General features: G+C 36.1%; 1 protein-coding gene across 3 annotated transcripts in view; it reads right to left on the bottom strand.

Annotated features, from left to right (window-relative positions):
- Window positions 1–530: 530 nt before the first annotated feature.
- The window catches only part of LOC114241732 (putative monocarboxylate transporter 5), a 57,483-nt gene continuing 35,521 nt past the window's right edge, over window positions 531–22,492 (bottom strand). For all 3 annotated transcript variants that reach the window (XM_028172661.2, XM_028172662.2, XM_028172663.2), the window contains exons 8-14: window positions 12,644–12,716; window positions 10,150–10,369; window positions 9,613–9,791; window positions 8,778–8,921; window positions 8,116–8,194; window positions 6,267–6,498; window positions 531–4,438 (exon numbers count right to left, since the gene is read on the bottom strand). In XM_028172661.2, the coding sequence (XP_028028462.2) occupies window positions 4,225–4,438; window positions 6,267–6,498; window positions 8,116–8,194; window positions 8,778–8,921; window positions 9,613–9,791; window positions 10,150–10,369; window positions 12,644–12,716 (1,141 nt within the window). In that variant the 3' untranslated portion in view covers window positions 531–4,224. The remainder of the gene's footprint in view (window positions 4,439–6,266; window positions 6,499–8,115; window positions 8,195–8,777; window positions 8,922–9,612; window positions 9,792–10,149; window positions 10,370–12,643; window positions 12,717–22,492) is intronic.

Below are 22,492 nucleotides of genomic sequence, written 5' to 3'. Positions count from 1 at the left end.
TGCTTAGTGCGAGTTTTTTAACTTCTCGATCGCGTAAAAGTTAACTCTAATTTATATAGAGTCGGAATAGCGCTCCTAGCGGCAACCGAAAAGAAGCTGTCGAATACGATGTCCTACTTGACCACTAAGGTTACGATCCGATGGACCGAATGGTAAACAGTCGACGTCGCCCTAAACACGTCATTACGGATACTCCCGATCCATTAACGGTGCTTTTAGGTACCACAAGCATCGGTCACCGTCCTCGCCGAACCCGTCGCTTGCGGCGAAGGACTCGACGAGTAAATTAACCCATAGACACAGCCCACTGAGTTTCGGTGAAAAAAATACTAGTTCGGTGAATCTAGAATAACAGCTCGAGGGTACTAGAACAAGTAGGAAAAAAAGTGAAGGTTAGACCTATTAGAAAACACGATGTTCTCATCGGAGTATGCTATTAATTTGGATCTAACCACTTTTTTGCTTAAAAAAAGAAAGTCCTGGACCAACGAATAAGAAGAAATGTTTAGGAATATAAATAAAACAAATAATTTCAGTCGTCATCGCCATTTAATGTTATTTACAAAACATTTCGGTGGATTCATCAAGCTTCAAATTTGTCTATTGATGCAAGCAAACACGTGCGCTGTTCTCAACAAACTTTAAAAGGCTTTAATACATTATTTGGTATAAAAAATAATAAACATTTTCTTTTGAATCATAAAATTAATTATTAAATTTTTTGATTGTATTGCAGACGGCAATCTGTTTAAAAACGTCATATGGTATTTGTCGAAATAAATAATTCAGTAATGTATCCAAATTTTAATTATTGGTTACAGGAGCTGTTTATTTTATACAGAATAAAATATGCAAGCCTTAGATTGAAATCCAAAAAAAATAATTACCTAAAATCACAAATTATTCATATAGACAGCTCGATATTTAAATACTTTGAGCCAATACTGAAAATACATTTTGAAATGTAAGCCTTCATTTTAAATTCTATTATTACTTCAGCCCTTAAAAATCTACCTCAAAAAATAGCCGTGTTAACTCAGTTAACGAGTGACGTGTTTCTGTTAATGGCATACGCTATATGAGCAAATGGTCCATAAGGGTAACTATAGCTCACACCATTAACACTAAACATGTCAATCGCGAGCACTTCTGAGCCCTCGTTAACAAACTTTAGAAAAAGTTCGAATTTCTGAACTTTACATACATTCATAAGAAATTAATTTAAGTTTTTGGTGTAATTGTCCAGAGGCCATATTGTTTAGCTTTAACAACTTCATTTCTCGATTTCGCTTTCATAAACAATCATTCTTAATTATACCAAATACATACGACAAATCAATAAAAAAAATGCAATTTGTTCGAAGGAATTTCAAACCAATCGCAATAGACTACAAGTTGCTTTTATTTCAACAAAATAGCTCGAGAACTTATACAAATAAGACACATAAAGCGTCGCCATTTACAAAGATCACCGAATCTCCTATTGGTTCGTGACTTTGAAGTATTAGAAACTGTCACGATGTTAAAAGAATTATTAAGTCATCGGAAATTAATCATAATTTCTATTTATTCATTTACAATACAAGAAGTTTTCTATATGGCCTAAGTATTTCTTTTTGGTTATAAAAAAAAACTATAGTCGTTTGACAAGATTGTGAAACGATTGCACGAATTCCGTTAAAAGAATAAAATTGGCGAACGCTATACTTAAAGGATCGAATTATATTTGTAGATTATAAATTACTTTCACGTATAATTTGCATTCATAATAAATTACAAGGTGTTATATCGATTACCCTGGGCCCTCAATAGTTTTTTTTTTCTCATTCAAATCGACATTCCCTAATATCGATATCGATACTTGACAGTCACTATAACGCGATAAGTTCACAATGGCTTCATGTTTGACTGTTGTCAAATTTTATTTAATCACAAATAAAAGTTTTTTTAATAACATGATTCTGATTAAATCGATAGAATGCGCCAACTAACAATGACAATACATTTTATGTGATTCGGTTAATTACATTATTTCCTCTGAAACGAATACATTTTTATCTTAAAAACATAACACTTTTGGTTTTCATGTAAAGCTATAACAACAGTAACATTCTATTTTTAATATTATTTTTTTCACTTTATTAATGCACTCTCTCACAATTGTTTCACTATATATTTAATTGTACATTTCTTTTACTTATGTTTTAATGAAATACATTTATATAATAAACAAAAACTTTATCCGTATCACATAATACCTTCCTTACAGCTATATTTTATTTCATCTATACACAAAATAAAATTAACGCTTAAAGCTAAAATTATGCAATCATCGATACTATAATATCTGTGACAAAAATATATCGATATAACATATATACATCTCTACGTGGCAAGTACGAGCCATACGCTTATAATTATCAAAATAAAATATCATGTTTTGGTATTGAATGGTGCACAGAAAATTGACTGCGTTACTATTTATATATTTAATACTAAGTACATTATATACAACGATTGTTCGTACGATGGCACAAGGATTAAGAATCGTCAATTAATTTTCTGTCTTACCTAAATATCATCGAAGTAAAATAATATAAAAAATAAGGATATAATAGATAAGCTACGTTCGTAAAGCGTCAAAAGGGCAATAGAAAAAGCGTTATAGAGTTCAGTATAAAGCATTGTAGATAAAAATAATATAGTACAATAAATGTTACCTAAAATTTGGACAAAAAGGTATATTTTGAAGTAGCCTATCTATTTGTTATTGAAGTTAAATTTTTACACCGCTATATAGTTAAATTTCCAAACAGACTAAATCTGCAATATTTACAACTGTGTATATATTTACAGTGATTTCATTAGAGAAGGTTAAACGTTTGTGTATTTTTTTTTTTTGAGAACAAACTTTATTGTCGGTTACCAAACAACAAGCTATTCTTTAAAAGCTTCTATTTAAAAATGATTTAAACGCTAAGTACTAAGTAAGTGATTTGCTATTTTTGGACAATCTGTTGGAAATCAGTCCTTTTGTTTGAGTAATAACTATATTATTCATAGTTTCTGTATGGAGTTAGCACCACGCACGACTAATAGATAATATGGCACGTCGTAAGAACTGCCGTGTCAATAAAATGCAAGGTGCCATCAGTTTTATCACCCGCAGTCAATTCCGGTTTACTCTATTCTTAAAAATCTATGGTAACATTTTTTTTTTCAATTTTCAAATTTATTCATTTTATAGCAACACTTATTATACATGAAAAAATAAATAATCGTGTTGACATTTTACGTTCTTAAGTACTTTACAAATTTATATATTTAATATACCGTCTCGAAATACCTTCAACAAATATTCTCGTAGGAATGAGATCTATTAAAGTACTTACTTTGCCGAGAAGCGTCATCGAAGGTTTCACGGACTTTTTAGGCTTCATTGTTTTCGATATAAACAAACTAATCAACCCTCAAAAATACATCCTCGTAAAGACCAAAAAAGTTTTACTTATTCTGAACTGTTAAACAAGTTGATTTGATTTTTGTGTCGTGTGAAAATCTAAGCACAAATATATTTAAATTTGTTAAAGAACATAGAATAAATAGAATAAAGAAGGGAATCGACAACAATTTAAATTACAGATAGAGCACACCATTTTAAAACGTTACGGGACGCCCTGCACGTTCCATGCATCCCGTATTCACAGTGTGGGAAAGAGACAGAGCACACTATTACAATCCCCAGAATTTTGTTCACGTATTTCTGATGTTTTAATACAACAGTTTACAATTGATTTTTCTCCTTTTTATATTTATAATTATCAACGAATTACATTAATTGTCGTTACCCAAACAATTTTTTAATTCTATTAGAAAAAAAAAAGATTTTTTGTAAAATAGCAGTTGTCGGTGTGTTGTTAATAACAAGATTCTGGTCCTTACGAGGCTTTCGTATATAACCTATAACCATCGTGGACAGCCTTTTGAATACTAAGATTAGGGCCTCAGGCATGACATACACAATGATAGTTTCTTGAATACGACCGTCAGGATATTGTCAGAAAGAATTCCCCCAGCGCTGCAAGCTCCGGTAGTCAAAAAGAGGATACCTTAAGTAGGCGTTTTCTTGTTTATGGTTCGATTGATTAGATTTTTATAGTCGTGTGATAATCTGCGTCGTATTCGAGAAACTCTCGTGCGAATCAGCCGGTGTTGAGGTGAGCCCTAAAGCACGCTTTCCCTTTGCTGCAGTTCGTTGTTTGTAGGGGAGGGAGGGTCGGAGGGAGAGGCCGCAGTGCGGGTGATGGCGGGAGTGCGGCTCGCCAGTTGCGCTCCCATCGTGATGGGAGTGTCATCGGGGTCCTCCTCGTCACCCTCCTCTAGATCCTCATCTATGGGAGTCAAAACGTCTAACGGCTGCGGTATCTCCTCTTGTTTTCTAAAAACATCAAAATAATACGTTTACTTAAAAATCAGTTGTGTACCAAATTCATGAGAACGAGAGATAATTATTGATGAAACGTTAATATTTTCTTCTTTATTTTTTGGCTCCGGCTTTAGCCAGCATCAAGTAATAAGATTTTTATAATTCGCCGTTTTAAAAACGAAGGTAACCCAAACTAATCAAATGAGATGAAATTATATGAAATGAGATGAGATATTATGGGATGAAATATAATCTCAGTAAAATGGTGGTTATTTTCTCATGCCCGTATCTTTAGACGTTTTGTAAAATAGTCCTCCACTCTTAACTCATCCGATGATGCTCGAGCATTCCTCCCAAACTTACTCGAGTTTGGTATTTTTAGTCGACCATTACAATATTCCTCAACTGTCCTCGAGTGAGGTAGAGAGGTGTTATTGCGTCACCACAACAACATCAGGAAAATTTGATCAAGCTAGCATCAAACCCATAGAGTTCTGTAGTCTATGATCATTGTTTAATATCAAAGTCAAGCTGCCGCTGTCTGTTTGACACTAGATGAACTTGTTTGATGTTTTGGTTGCTGAGTTATTCGTAAATATGTGTGCGTGCGGTAAATATGAAAGTGTATTATTTATTTTCTAACCTATTATTATTTTAGATTTCGGATCCGGCTTTGTATTTTTATTAGCCGCTTTTGTGTGATTTTGATTGCATCATGTTGTTGAAGTGCTTTTCCACAACCACCAGTTTATTATTATATAAATAAAACTTATAATCGCATTGACTTTATTTATCAGGTAGTAAGCAAAATATGACTCATAAGTAGGTAAATAAAATAAAGAGTTTCAAATGTCTAACCTCGAACTATTTACTTTATTAATAAATATTATCAAAATGAAATTATCAAAATATGCGGGAATCGTGCACAGATCCAGGCCCTTGCACAACAATATCATATATTTTCATTTGCGGTCCACATACTATTTGGACATTGATAGAAAACCAGCCTTGAGGAACGTTCAAGGTACGTCGCGACGTACCTTGACTTGACAGTTCGCTTACTTCACTTACTCCGGTTAGGAAAATTTTCCAACGTTTGAGTGGAGTTTATTTTTACGACTAAGCATACCAAAACGCGCGTTGGAGGTTGAGTCGAGTCGAGTTAGGATCGTGTGAACGACTAAAGATACGGGGGTCAGACTTTTTCAGTGGACTTTTTGGAGGATCCCGAGAAGTTACGTCGAGGCGACTTTATTTCCTTTTCCCAGATATGTGCACTATCACAGATATGAATCAGTTAATAAACCACCGTTATTACACGTCTAAACCTGAAGAAACATTAAATAGACAAAATAAAACAACGCAACTTCGCTCTTCGCGTTCCGGCCAAAAACTCATGTTAATATTTTATTAATAGTTCATGGACTTTTTGGCGGGAACGCGAGGGTGAAGTTGTGTGATTTGTTTTATTTTGTCCATTTAATGTTTCTTCAGGTTTAAATGTGTAATAACGGTGGTTTATTAAATGTTTAGTATCTGTGAAAGTGCACAAATGAGGGAAATCAAACAAAGCCGCAGAACGTAACTTCTCGGGATCCTCCAAAAAGTCCACTGGAAAAGTCTCAGTAAATGACCTCCATTTTACTGAGATTATATTTCATACCATATCATCGCATTTCATTTCATTTCATTTCACTTCATATTATCTTTTTTCATAAAAATAAGAATATAAATTAAAATAAGACTTGACATAAAGGTCTTAGTTACCGGGTCATAAAATCCCTTAAAAAAAATTAAGTTTATTTTTCTTGGGTGGGGTAGTTTCACAAAATTAAATTACCTGCGGAATAAGGGTGCGGCGAACGAGGTCAAGGTAGAAATCAGGAAGAAGACGGAGGCCATGTAGAAGGAGGGTCCGTAGGTCCCCGTAGCGTCGAACACGGCGCCGGCCAGCGGGGAGCCCACCATGGCCGCGGCGCCGCGGAACAGGATCAGCAGCCCGAACGCGTTCGTCAGCTTCTCCAGCCCCAGCAGGTCCACCAGAATGATCGACGTCAGCGAGATGTAGCCGGCTGCACCCAAACACGTTCGGTATATCATTAATCCGATCAACATTTTTATTACTTAACTAGCTGTACCCGTCCGCTTCGCCGGGCATTTAAAATTAACATTATTATTTCTCACCCCCACAAAGATTCTCATCATTCAACAACGCCCCCGCAACTGGTGTAGGGAGTCCAACGCTCATATAAATATTAGCCTATCCATTAAAGTATATGTATTTTCTACATGGATACCAAGTTTCAAGTCAATCGGACGCACGGTTCAGTATTTATAACGGAACATCCGTAAAAATCACTGTAGATTTATATATTAGTATAGATACTCGTATAGATTACTTATATATGAATAATTTCATTTTTATTATTCGCGAATTTTATGAATTTCACGTTAATTGTATTCCATATACAACCACGCCTATACTTTAACTGCGAGATTGTGTTTGTTGATTTGTCCTTTTATCAACGGCGATTTTTGTTTAATAGATTCGGAAAACAAAACATACACACATAACACACACATTGGCTACTTTTCTTACCAGAAAATAACACGTATTCCATTATTTTCGATGAGTCGGTTATTCATATATAATTAAGTTAATCAAGGTCGTCAGACAAACACTTTCATTGGATCCCAACAACCCAGAACCACCGTAAAAAAACGATCCCGGATTGGGGCAGTCTGTCGAACTTTCTCGAGTGATAAAATATCATCAGACCTTAATGGAGGGAATTGCTCCAGATTCCTTGGACTGCCTTACAATAACTTAATATTAAAAATAAACTTTCCAGCATATGCCTATGCAATACTGGAGTTCTTTGAACACACTGCTCGAAAGGAGGATCACATCTAAGCAATAAAAAAAAATCTTGAACAGTTGATGGTGACAGGCAATATCGAGGGAAAAGGTCCCAAATGACGCAGTCCCACGAGATGGTCGAACCAAATTCGGTCTTGTCTGTACATCAAGCTCCACAATATCCCCCACGAAATCAAAGATCACAGCAGACGGAGGACAATTGCATGAGAGAATTATGCAGCGTGGGAGTCACGACCCTCAGTAATGAGGAGGATCACTGGTAACAACAACACTAGCTAACGTATAAGTCGTGATCAAGTCATACAAAATTCAAGTTATATCTATACGTATTTATTGCCAGATCTTTGTTTCGTCTATGACGTCATCGTACAAACGTCAATAGACTTATTACGTTGATATTAAAAGATGGAGCGCGGACTTGAAGTTTTTTAAAGTGAAACTTTTATTACATCGTCTCAAACTTTTTCGTCTATGTGTTGCATGTCGCGTGACGGTCGGCCGCGGAGTAGGGATAAAGTGAAAGGCGCTCGTCAGAGCATCCAAGGCCAATATGGTGGCGCCTATAATAGTTCGCAGCAACTGACCGTGTAGTGTATAGACTATTACTCATTTTTGCCAGTGCTCCACGTTATTTTGTTTGTTTTTGTCAGTGTTTAATGTAAATGTTGTTTGTCAGAGTTTAATATCTATAATGTGAAAAAAAGTTTCACTTTTACCGTGGTTTCATAAAACCACACAATCCTTTTTATTTATTTATTCATTTATCATTTCTAGAAATCATTAAGCTCTCAGATCATTCAGTACTTACAAATAGCAATCCCAAAAGTTATAGCAATCACTACGTAGGCACTGTACGTGGTGCACAGGGGCGTTACACCGACAGAAACCTGAAATAAAAATTGATATTTATGAATCACAGAATGTCATTTTCTCAAACAAATTACAGAGCGGACGGTTAGCGTGGTATGGACATGTGAAGCGTAGAAAGAAGATGCATGTGACTAGGAGATGTACGGAAATGGTAGTGCAAGGTAGAGGGGGAAGAGGTCGACCGAAGAAGACATGGATGGAGTGTGTGAATGACGATATGAGAGAGAGACAGAGAGAGAGAGAAGAGTGAGTGTGGAGATGACGGCTGATAGAAGAGAATGGAAGAGAAAATTAGCTGCGCCGACTCCACCTCCAATAAACTGTTAATTGTTATGCCTCGAGAAATTCTTTCAATTTTATTCGTAGTTTCATAATGACGTAACTCAACAAGATAAATCGTTGTGTTATTCCTTCATCGTGGAAATCAATCGTGAACATTTGTCAAGTACGTATTTCGTTAGAAAAATTTTATACCCGCCAGCGGGATTCGAGCATCGGTGCATCGCTACATACGAATGTACCGGACGTCTTATCCTTTAGGCCACGACGACTTCTCTTTAATTACGATAATTTTATTTAAATTTTTTATCGTTATCTCACCGTGGCAATGACCAGGCACACGTTGTTCAGCATCAAGGAGTCCATCCAGGGGAAGTCGGCGACCCACCCGCATATGATACGGCCGAACGTATTCGTTATACCGATTATGGACAGCAGGAACGATGCTTGCGACGGTTCTATGCCCTGGAATATAATCAGCGTTTAATCAAATGAATGTAAAATAGGCAAAGAGAAAATAGTTTCGTATCACTTTTCTCTTTGTCAACGAATTTATATTTTTCTTCGATCTTCATATTCAAATGCGCATTCTTAGGAGCTTATTTTTTTCCTTTTGCGAGTTTTTTTATTCACATTATTATTTGTTAAACGTAGAGAAATGAAAAGTTTAAGTTTGGATTGGTAAAAAAAATATTAACATTCTATACCACACGGACTCAATGCCAGGTATTCCTTTATTTTCTTTTGGGACACAAGACAGTTACAATTACAACCAGACCCAGAACCCCAAATACAGTTTCATGTACTTGACAAAGAAATTCGACTGTAATCGGGAATCAAGCCTGGACCAGCGGTGCAGTAATCAGCAGCACTGACCACTTCATCGACGAGGCGGCGTGTGTGGAAACTTTAACGTCAAAGGCAATTTCTTCCACCAAGCCGGTAATATTGCTCGGTAGATCGACGGTCCGAATGTTGTTGTTCGGAACTTGTATATATGCAAGCTTATCTTGAAAATGTCATAAGCGAGATTTAAGAATCTATCAAATATCTTGCGTATGATGGCTACCCGCCACGGCGTATTGGTTTGTTGTTATTATTTTCCCTTTACCTCAGTTGAATATTTCATTATTGTTTCGGGCCCTTGCGCACTTACGTTAACTTTAGCTGCGTCGGTGAGGTACACGAAGGGCACGTACAGTCCGGCCATCCCGAATATGTTGGAGACGCCGATGAGCATGAAGGCGGGGTCCTTCAGCAGGCTCACATCCAGCATTGAAGACAACGCGCTTTTGAACGAATTCGGCAAGTGAAGGCAAGGACAGAGGTCGTATTCTGTAAATAGAAGCTTTTTATTTTGACATTTGATGTTTTTGACAAAAAATATTGTTGCTAGAAAAAAAAATCCTATTTAAAAATGTTTTTTGACATTTCGCATTTATGACAGAATATATATTATAATGTTGCTAGAAAAAAAATGTTTTAATAATTATTCATTGTTGACTGAGTAGTTTTCGAAGACATGGCGGGACACCGTGAGACGGGACAAGTTTGTCTTCTCCTACACCACACCATTATGCTCCTTTTCAATTTTACGTACGTGAAGATTTTTTAAAACTCAGTACTGGCAACATTGACGTCTCAAATTGCCATACTTAAAAATATATAAGTGAAGAGTGATTTCGATACTCACGTTCTTGTCGTTCCAGGTCCCCGGTCTGCCTGCTCTGTGGAAGGCTGAGCACGGAATTCCTGTATCCTTGTAGAGACTTCTGACTCTGGTACTGAGGTAGATTGAGCACCGAACCGGAGTAGAAGATGTCTTTACGGGACATCGGTCGGACCATGCGGGGCGCTTCCCTTGGCCCAGAGACCGACAACTTAGAGTTGTACATGTTGCTTTCTGTGTCGCCCTGTCAATGGATGTTGTGAATTATAGAACATACAACATATAAAATGGATAAGCTTTTAGTGAGTTAATTATTATTTGCGGTTTTTGAATGAAACACAAAGCTCGCCTGATGGTGAATGGTAGCCGGCTGGTAAACACGAGTAATGCCAGAAGCACGTGAATTCGCTATTACTTCTAAGGCTACTTTTCAAAATCCTTCGAAGACTGTGTGCGAGCGGACTGATGATATTTATTTATATAAATTAAAGTTCTTCTATTACCATACATCGAAAGAATCAGGTAACTAGTTTACATCATTGATAAATTTAAAAGCAAATTAGCTTTCATTGTTTTACTGTTATGTAAATTTTAAAGCTGTTTTATAAGTAACAAAATGTGATGTAATAGTTAATTGTTAACATGTGATAATTAGATTAATAACGCAAATTTTATTTTTGCGTACACGAATAACTCATTGCTCATCTAATATTAAGTAGTTACCGGAGCCCATAGAAATCGCAACCTGAATGTCGTTAACCACCTCAAGACATGAGGTCGAAGTCTCAATTGTATGTACAACGGCGTAAATCGTAAAGCATGACGGCTTCGCGGCAAAAACAGGCAGGCCAGTGGGACGTACCCGACTGGGCTCACAGAACTCCCCGTTTATAATAATTGTTTTTGGGAAGTCTGACGCGATGTTGTTAAACTAACGCAAGCTATTTTACAAATAGTTAAATTTATCGATTCAAATGCTATTTAAATCTAATAGAAACTTTCGATATGGCCTATATATTTAAAAAAAAAACAACTCATACGCAACACGTTAATCATGAGTTTCCCGAAAAATTGAGACAAATCCGTATTGGAATTTTGCCAGTATGTATTCATATTTATATCTGCACAGAGTTGAAGATCCTTCGATTGCATCGATACTATCTCAATTTTACGTTACGTGCAAACTTGGGGAAGAATTAATTCAGACAACCGCCATCGCTGGAAAAGTAGGTCGATCTTTTTGGACCATATCCAATGTCGGAAGATTACGAAATAGTTATTCGTTCAGCTATTTCCATTACGCGAGAATGTCCAAGATTCATTGTTGTTTTTGTTACGCAATTTTAAGGTCGCCTCCATTGTTTTTTTTTTTCGAAAAACTTCATCTCGTATTATAGTCGGATTTTTAATTAGACGAAGCCAGCTGACAGTAGCTAATGTCACTTTGTGAAATAATGTTGCTATATTTAAAGTAATAGTGATGCGTTCAGTTCTCGTTCAATCACATAAATGAACAATAAGTGTGAAGAGTTACTCATTAATTTCAAACTATAAAAGAATATTATTTATATTTTACAATAAAATTGTATTAAAGTGATCCAATATAATAATATGTTACTAGTAGTATGTAACTACAATCAGTTTTTTTTATTTTCATTACCTATGTACCTATAATTGTTATATTTTATACATCTATAGTTTCAACTATATGATGCATTGGAAATAGGACAGTCTTACAAGCTTCCTCGCAATGTTTTTCTTAATGTTTAAAACACTCGGTATTCAGTACAGGTAGATACCATAGGAACATAATGTTTCGTCGAAAACTCGTTGGTATGTACAAAGCACGGCTAAAATTCGAACCCCGTGCCCGATATCGGCAGTTCGGCACACTAACTATTCACTAGACAATCGAGGCAATTTCATTAATTCAGGAGTTTTTTCAATCGTTCACTTTGTCACAACACTATTTTTATTTCATCAAAAACTGACAACACAGTAAACGTCAGTTTACTTCGTCTAATAAAAAATCCGACTATAAGCATGATTTTCAATGTTACTTAACTTACATACTTTAAAGTTACTTATAATTTTTTTTTGTAGTAGTACTTTTATCGGTTTTCGCGTGTAGTATACGAAATGAAAACTAAACTACAGGTTAATCCTGTTTTTTTAAGTATGATTATTTTTTATTTTCTATAAGGGATTTTATGATCTGGTAACTAAGACCTTTAGGTCATGTCTTATTTTAATTTGTATTCTTATTTTTATGAAAAATTATAATATGGAGTGAAATGAAATGAAATGAAGATGATTGATTTGAGACATTAATCAACTGGGATGAAATTAAATGAAATGAGATGATATGAGATGAAATATAATCTCAGTAAAATTGTGGTCATTTACTGAGATTTTTTCTGTGAACTTTTTGGAGGATCCCGAGAAGTTACGTCCAGTGGTTGTTGCTACCAATGTTTCGAATACATTGCGGTTTTAGTGAAACGCATCGTGCACTCACATCTGGCGTCGGTCGGTGGCTGCCGACGGAGGTCTTCGAAGTCGCTTTGATGGCTGCTAGGGACGGCTTGAATCTGTTCAATGTATTCAATTTAACAATCGTTTTCGGTAACTAATCATATCGAAGAGTAAAAAAAAGCTATTTGGTTTAAGTGACAATTCGCTTAATACCCGACATTTATGTTTGTAATTAAAGATCAGTTTTATGTGGTAATAGCGTCAACAGTTCGATGTTTTTAATTAGACTTCAATTAAGTTTACTCCATTCAATTAGATGAATTTACTGACTACGTGTACGTACGTACTGACGTAACTATACTGAGGCCTTAGAACTTATATCTCAAGGTGGGTGGGTGCATTTACGTTGTAGATGTATATGGGCTCCAGTGACCACTTAAAACCAGGTGGGCTGTGAGCTCGTCCACTCGTTTATGCAGTAAAAAAAATGTAGTAACAGTAAACCTAATAGTCTTTCACTCCTCGATATTATTTAATCCTACAGAGAAAACAAATTTTAAGAAAAAAAAGTTAGTCAGTGTTTATGTTACTCTGTGTTTATTTCTTTATCTCTCCCAATAGAGCCACGTCGTCTTAAATAAAGAAACTAATCTCGATAGAACAGAGTCTATAGAAGGTAGGTAGTTATACTCATTAATCATTGAACCAATAAGGCAATCGACTGCCATTCATTTATTTAATTATCGAATATACTAATTTATTTATGGAACTATTATTCTAAAACATGTTTTAGCTAAATTTATCATTGTCCGTATTCGAACCAATGGCTATAAGGTTATTAACGTTTTTTGATACTTTATGTGCTTTTGAATATCATTCGGCAATCCAGAACTAGAAGTTTCAGAAACGAGAAACAAAGACGAATCTATAAATGCCTGACCGTCAACAAATTCACTATTGACGATGTAATGTAAAGGATCAAATAGTACCAATACCTATAGTGTTATTTACGTTTTTGATACTTTGTGCTTCTGAGTATCAATGGGCAATCCAGAACTAGAAATTTCAGTCGAGAGACAAAGACAAAACTATAAAATGCCCGACCGTAAACAAAGTAAGTCCGGTGCATTCGTGTTGAGCGATGCACCGGTGTTCGAATCCCGCAGGCGGGTACCAATTTTTCTAATGAAATACGTACTCAACAAATGTTCACGATTGATTTCCACGGTGAAGGAATAACATCGTGTAATAAAAATGAAACCCGCAAAACTATAATTTGCGTAATTACTGGTGGTGGGACTGTTACATATGCCCCTCAATAATAACGTAATATAAATAATAATGCCGACTAAGGCATTCTTGAATGCATTGTCTCTATATAAAGACGATATATTGCTAAAGCGCGGCAGAACAGATTTGGCTTGAGTAGCGGAAACACACATCATTTGTACTACTTCTTTAATAAAATAAACTCCGTGCCAGTCACCGTGTCCTTTTTTAAAAAGAGCTCCTGGACCCACCCCGTAACAGTGGTGTCAGAAGTGGGATAGTCAGTACGTTACACTGGCTATCCGGATTGCCTTGAGCTCTTGATTCCACGTTGCGCTCATTGCCGCTGCTCTCAGCATCAATATCGTAAACGAAGAAAACCTGCAAAATCTACAATATCATCTTCAACATCTTCAAAATATCTTCAACATCATCTTCAACGTCGTGAGAAAGAAAACTTACAAAAATCTGCCACATCATACCCGCTCGTGCCGGTCAGTATTGATCGGCTGGTGTCAACCTGACAAAAACACGCAAAAACCAATAAGCCTGATATCAACGTCCTGCTGGTTCCTGTGAAACAAGCCCGAAGATTCGCCCGAAGCTCCAGTACCCGTGAAAATTCAAGCCGCTGATTCGTCCCTACTGCACCAGTTCCTGCTGACTCGTTCCTGCTAAGCCGTTTGCAACGTTCCTGCTGACTCGTTCCTGCTAAGCCGTTTGCAACGTTCCTGCTGACTCGTTCCTGCTAAGCCGGTTCCTGCCGTTTGCGACATTCCTGCTGACTCGTTCCTGTTAAGCCGGTTCCTGCCGTTTGCGACATTAAGACTTCCAGTATAAGCCTGCCAAACGCCTTGCTGCCATCCCATCATCCGTGCGTTCTCCGATGAAGTTAACAACTCTCATATTCTTGCGGTGAGTGAATCATTCGTCTCGTATAACTACTACATTTTATAGTTGATCTTCTTTCTGCTAGTGTCTGTTTTGTTACTGTCAAAAGCGAATACTCGTAATAATGTCTACTAAAAGTGAAATAGTCTTGAGCGAACAATATCCTATTCAAGTACTATGTAATTTTATCAACCCATATAATGGAAGTCGGGAGACCCTTACGGCCTTCTTGACTAACTGCCAGGATGCGTTAGATCTTGCATCAGACAGTCAAAAAAGACTATTACTGAAATTTATAATTTCAAAGCTAGAAGGAAAAGCCAGAATAGCATGCTCAAATAAAATATTCGATAACTTCGAATCGTTGAGAGAATTTCTTCGTCAAAATTTTGGAGAAACTAAACACTACAGTCATCTATTTTTCGATTTGCAATCATGTAAACAACGTGCTGGCGAATCTGTGTCTGAATTTTCTTTACGAATCGATACGTGCCTAACCGAGATGCAGACCGAAATCCATAATTCTAGTACATCAAAAGCATCTAAGCAATAAAAAAAAAAAAAAAAAAAAAAAAAAAAAAAAAAAAAAAAAAAAAAAAAAAAAAAAAAAAAAAAACATCAAAAAAAGACCTATCAGGTCGTATTGCCATGACAGAGGACCTGGCGATACACTCTTTTATGTTCGGACTGACTCCTCGTATTGGTAACATGGTGCGATGTCGTAACCCCAAAAATCTTAACGAAGCAATTAATATCGCCATTGAAGAGGAAAAAATCCAGAACTTCGTTGCTAAGTCTCATTCAACTCATCATCAACAGCCAAAATTATCATCACAAGCTAGTTCATTTAATTCAACAAAAATAGAGCCAAAACAAAAAATTCCACCTCAAATCGTTTGCAGTTACTGTAAAAACCCAGGTCATCACATTGCGAAATGCAAGAAACGCGAATACAATAACAACTTACGTAATAATTCTTATAATAAATATCGCCCGCTTAATCATATTCCACCTGACTCGGAATCTTCGCCTTTTAAATGTTGCGAAATCGAGAAAACCGACAGTAATTTAAACTAACGTGTCAGGTATCGCAAATGTGCCGGCGATTGCCTGCAAACCAAACAGGCACAAAGTTACGTAACTCTACTAAATCGCAACAATGCAAAGAAATTATTAGGTCGTGTGCACAAGCGCGCAAAACTACTTCTAGTTCGTTCACTAATTCGCCAATTAATTCGTCTTCTAATTCGGTTACTAATTCTTTTACTAATTCGTCTACTAATTCGTCTCCTAATTCTTTCACTAAATCGTCAACAAATTCGTTTACTAATTCGTTTACTAATTCGTCTACTAATTCGTCTCCTAATTCGTCTACTAATTCGTCTCTTAATTCGTCTACTAATTCGTCTACTAATCCGGTTATCAAGCCTTCTACTAAATCGTTTACAAAGTCACATGATAAGTCAACCCCGGTATCCGCTAAGCCAGATACTACTCGTAAATCAATCAGTCAACTTACCCCTCAAACGATGCCATCGGCGATATCTCAAGAATATTTGCCGACAGTGTACGATATTTCTCAGCATAAAAACACACCGTTACCTTACATACTTGTTCATACATCCCATACCACGAATCCTATTTCGTTATTAGTTGATACGGGAAGTTCAATATCTCTTATAAAAAGTACCAGTATTCCTTGTTTACCAGTTCTTGAAAATCACAAAATAAAATTCAAAGGCATCAATGACGTAAATTCACACTGTGAATCACTGGGCAAATTCCTTTTGTCAATAAAAACTAACCAATCGAATCTATCACCTTTTTATTTTCACGTAGTTAAAGATGTTAACCTGGATTACGATGGTATTATAGGATCAGATTTTTTAGACAAAAATAGTGCATTTATTAATTATTCAGAGAAATACCTGAGCATACTTAGCCCCTCTACGCAGCGTTTCAAGTTACATATGTCACAACCCTACTATATCGTTCCGCCAAGAAGCGAAATGTTTATTGAGTGCGCTGTTACTAACCCGGAGTTAAAGGAAGGTTTAATTTTAAAAAACACGCATGTAGACTATCCTAGTGTGTATTTTTCTAAATGTCTAGTTAGTGTTAAACCAAATAACAAAATTAATTTGTCTGTCCTGAATACCTCTGAGTCGGAAGTAAGGTTACATGACCTATATTTCACCCTCGAACCCGTGTCTCTGATTCTAGAAAATGACCCTCCGTCTAATACTTCCGACAGTACTCACGAGTCATGCTGTTACCAAATTAGTTTTAACTCAGTCCGGGAAAAACGAGTTCAAGATGCCATTCGGTGCGAACACTTAAATAAGGAGGAAGAAACATGTTTACGCAGTATCTGTTCCGAATTCTCAGACGTGTTTTTTCTTGAAGGCGACAGCCTCACGTGTACAAAAACTCTTGAACACGAAATACGCACTACATCTGACACACCCATCGCTGTTAAAAGTTACCGTTTCCCTGAGTGTCATAAAGAGGAAGTACATAGACAAATAAATGATATGCTACGTCAAAAAATCATTCAACCCTCTATCTCACCATGGTCAGCACCTATATGGGTAGTACCAAAAAAACAAGACTCCTCCGGTAAACCTAAGTGGCGTATTGTTATCGACTATAGGAAGTTAAATCAAGTAACAATTGGTGATGCCTATCCTATTCCGAACATCACGGATATCCTGGACCAGCTAGGCCACAGTAAATACTTTACCACTCTTGACCTCGCGTCTTCGTTTCATCAAGTCAAGGTCAAAGATACCGAAAAAACAGCATTTAGTGTGCCCTCGGGGCATTACGAGTTCACGCGTATGCCTTTTGGTCTTCGAAATGCTCCTTCCACATTTCAAAGACTCATGAATATAGTACTAAGCGGCCTTCAAGGCACTCATTGCTATACATATTTAGATGATATAGTCGCTTTCAACCACGATCTCTTGTCTCATTGTCAAAACCTCAGAAACATATTTCATAAGCTCCGTGAACACAACCTAAAATTACAACCGGACAAATGTGAGTTCTTTCGTCGAGAAGCACAGTATCTTGGACATATTATTTCAGATAAAGGAGTAATGCCTGACCCCAAGAAGGTTCTCTGTGTCACTAACTTCCCAGTCCCGAAGTCTCCACGTGATATAAAATCATTTCTAGGTTTAGTTGGTTATTATCGTCGCTTCATTGAAAATTTCTCCCATATTACTAAAGCTTTAACTAGCCTTCTAAAAAAGGACGCTACGTTTCAATGGGGTTGTGAACAACAAAAAGCCTTCGACGAACTGAAAAACAAAATAACCTCGGCTCCTATCCTTCAGTACCCTGATTTTACTAAACCCTTCGTACTAACAACAGACGCATCCAATTACGCTGTTTCTGCTATTCTTTCTCAAGGCGAAGTAGGTCAAGATCTCCCAATAGCCTTCGCATCTCGAACCCTGAACAAATCAGAAGGAAATTATTCTACAACCGAAAAAGAATGTTTAGCTATCATTTTCGGCACAAAAGTTTTCAGACCTTATCTGTATGGACACAAGTTTAAAATCGTGACCGATCATAAACCTTTGCAGTGGCTATTTAACTGCAAAGACCCGGGTTCTAAGTTAGTTAGATGGAGGTTAAAATTAGAAGAATTCGACTACGAGATTGAATACAAAAAGAGGAAGTTAAACTGTAACGCAGATTCCTTATCTCGCAACCTCGTTCATACTCTCGATGAACCAACTGTTTTACAACCACCCCCATACCTTGATGAACAGTCTCGAGTAGATGAGCCCCTTACGTTCGATGACTTGTCTCCGTTACCACCCCCCATAGACTTCAGCGCCCCAGGTTCCGTCCCTTCGGAAACCCTTCTTGGACAAGAAATGCCTAGCCACCCTACTCAACCTCCTACAAAAGTCCCTTCTCCATCACTGCCCTCGCAACCGTCACCGTCGACTCCTGAAACCTATGAACAATATCTAAAAGTGTCCCGACAATCGAAAGATCCGTTTAACACAAATATTCAGGAATTTAACGACTCTCTACTTAAAGCTAAATGTAAGCTGATAGCCTACCCTACCTCAATTGACCTTGATGAGTCTGTACCATATTGTTCAGAAATCATAGAAATGTCCACAACTATGCCTAACATACGTGAAGTGGAGAGAGAACTGTACTCATTTTATTCTACCGGTAACGCCAGTCATTTATTTACACATTTGTTTGTCCGTGTTCATTTTTACGATGAGTTTACGTATAAAGATATTTTTAATGTTTTACGTTGTTACCGTGACCGTGGTATAGCGAGGAAAAAGAATGTGCTATATCAGATTTCTCAGACCCTTACACGAAATTGTCATTTACGAAAATTTACAATATCGTTGCGTTTCTATTTCATGACACTCAAATCAAAGTAAATATTTACCATAACAATATCCAATATCCTACGCCTTCCGAAATCAAAAAAATATTAAGAGATCACCATGATTCCACGACTGCAGGTCACCCTGGAGTCGCTCGTATGCTAGGACGAATAAAAGAACTATATTGGTGGAAAAATATGCGACAAGACATAGAAAACTATGTCAAAAATTGCAAATCGTGCCAAATAAACAAACCGCTGCGCCAAGTTAATCGCTCCCCAATGATAATCACGTCTACCGCCACTAGAGCTAATGAAAAGTTATTCCTAGATTTAGTGGGGCCATTACCCGAAACACACCATAACAAATTCAAATTCATTCTTACGTTACAAGACGATCTCACTAAATATTCTCAAGCATATCCCATGGTCACATGCTCCGCCGAAGAAACAGCTCGTTCATTAGTAAAGTATATATCCCATATCGGTATCCCTAAGATCATTATTACAGATCAAGGTGCTAACTTCTCTTCCGAAGTAATGAAGCAGTTAGAGCGTTTATTCGGAATAAAACACATTTTTGCTTGTCCATATCACCCGCAGACTTGTGGCGCCCTAGAAAGAAGTCATTCGACTCTGAAAGAATATCTTAGGTCGTATATAGTTGAAAACCAACATACATGGGACTTATATCTTAGAACAGCAATGCTAGCGTACAATTCCAATATCCACTCTACCACAGGCTTTTCACCATTAGAACTGTTATTCGGGTTTAAACCCTACATCCCTAAAAGTATAGACTCTCTCGACCTTAATACATACAGCGATTATATAAGAGCACTTAATCACCGGTTATATTACAGCCGTCAAAAAGCTTTACAAAATATAGAGTCGTCAAAAGAAAGATCAAAAAAATACTACGACTCTCACTCGAAACCGATTACCTATAATATTGGTGACATGGTCTACGTCCGTTGTCATCATAAGCAAAACAAAGCCCTATCTCCTGTATGGAAAGGTCCATACAAAATCATAAAAATAAACGGCAATCACACGGTCACCTTATTAATGAACCGTAAACACGTGCGTCACCATTATGATGAAATAAAATTAGCAAATAACGACGCACTATAGTCTTATTAAAGCTAACTCGTTTAAATAATCCCTTTATTTTCGAACATACTTAATTCTTTTACTCAAAAAGAAAAATATATATATTATAATTATAATAATAATCTTACACTGAATAACTATTTGAAACTTTTACTATTTTATATGTTTACTATTTTACAATATTTGATTTAGTGGTGATAATAAACGAATGCTTACTTATTACTATTTCTGTTCCCTTTCAGGCCCATCTTAGTGCTATGTACAAGTCATAAAATCATAACCCAGATAACAGATAGTCCCGGTCTATACTACGATAGACTATCTGACGTCAAATTTACTAATGATAACTGGAATGTTGTAACTTATTTAAACACTAATAACATACAGTCTCATCTTGATAAAGTAGATCAATTATTTGAAAAGGTAAACTCTTTCTGTAAGGACTTCGAGTCCTCCAAAATCCAGTTCGATTGCATGAACGCCATTTCGTCATTACAAAGTCAACACGATAATAACATCAAAAAGTTTGCATCTGTATCCTATCTTACTAGTAGTCGACAAAGTAGATCAAAACGTGGGCTACTCGACTTTGGTGGCTCTGTTCTTAAAACATTCTTTGGCACTCTAGATTCCAACGACGGTGTCAAGTTCTCTGATGCTATCGACCAAGTACAGTCAGACGAAAAAGCTTTAGCGCACCTTATGCGTGATAATATACATGTAATAAAATCTACAATTTCCACATTTAATAATTCAATGTTAAAATTCAGTGAAAACGAGAAACGTCTAAATAAAAATCTAGAAATCATAAATTCGGCATTCGAATATATTATAAATTCTAACGATAAATTACAAATAAAAACAAAATTTAATTCTTTATTCCAGTCCTTAGAGAGTATAATCATTGCATTGTCTTTCGATATCGAAGACATAAACAACGCTATTTTATTTAGTAAAATGAATATTTTGCACCCGACTGTACTCAGCCCGTATCAATTATATGTCGAGTTGGAGAAACATATAAATGACTTACCTAAGCATTGCGAACTTCCTATATCAATATCTTTACAGAACATTCACGAAGTTATCGATATTTCTAAACTAGTATGTTACTATCATAATAATCGTATTATCACTATAATCAAGATACCCCTCGTGTTACCTCAAGTCTATAATCTTTACCATATTGTTCCTATGCCAGTTCCTTATGACTTAACAAAACCAGACACTTATGCATTTATAGCACCAAACAAGCCATACATGGCATTAACAACATATCGTATGCTTTACTCACTGTTAGAAGACTTAGACAAGTGCAAATTCGTGAGTGAAAAGTGTTATATTTGTGAATTGGGTAATGTGTATTCGACGCTTGCGAACCCAACGTGTGAGACAGTTATCTTAACCGAAGTTGTCAATAAAGTTCCAAGTTCATGTTCGGTAAAACTCTTAAGGGGTCACGTAGATTCCTTCTTTAAACTTAATAAAAATAGATGGATATTTGTTCAATCTGAGCCTGGAAAATTACATGTAACTTGTTCTAGTAATAGTCTCAACTATGATTATGTTTTGTTAGGAACAGGAATAATGTCCCTGTTTAAAGACTGTAAAGCTTTCTTCAAAACTTTACAATTTTCGTCTAGTGAAACATTTATTTCTAATGTAACAACTCAAGTAGCTAACTTCAACATTTTGGAAGATGATTGTTGCGAACGTACAAAACTAAATAAAACTTTAGCTAGACTTCCCTTGTTAAAATTAAATAACCTTAATAATTTAGACTCATTGTTACACGCCAGTATTCATCTAGATACTCTAGAAAAAGAATTAAATCATTTGGAAAGTCCTTCGCACTTTCAAAAATATGCTGTTCATTATATGTCTATAAGTTATTCTCTTACTGTTCTGTTTTTCTTGTACCTTATATTTAGATTTCGTAGATGGTTTTGTTCAAGTAAACATAATCCTCATTGTTGTATACAAATCTTTAACCAATGCAACAAAGATCGTAAAAACGATCATAATAATGTTACACAAACTGTGCAAATAAATAGTGAAAAAGATTATTCATGTCCTAGGCCTTTTAGGAGAAATCTTATGTTGTCAAATTCGTCTAATAATGTCGTCTTGAGTAATGTTATAATAAATTATATTCTTTTAAATAAATTGTATAAGTTTAATTAATAATTATAATTAAGACCTTTAATAACAATAGATTTACTTACTATATCCTGTTTTCGTATTTTACTT

This window comes from Bombyx mandarina, chromosome 23 (assembly GCF_030267445.1).
Source record: "Bombyx mandarina strain Sakado chromosome 23, ASM3026744v2".
Taxonomy (NCBI): Eukaryota; Metazoa; Arthropoda; class Insecta; order Lepidoptera; family Bombycidae; genus Bombyx; species Bombyx mandarina.
The sequence above is the reverse complement of the archived record's forward strand: the minus strand, read 5'-3'. Positions and strand labels throughout refer to the sequence as shown.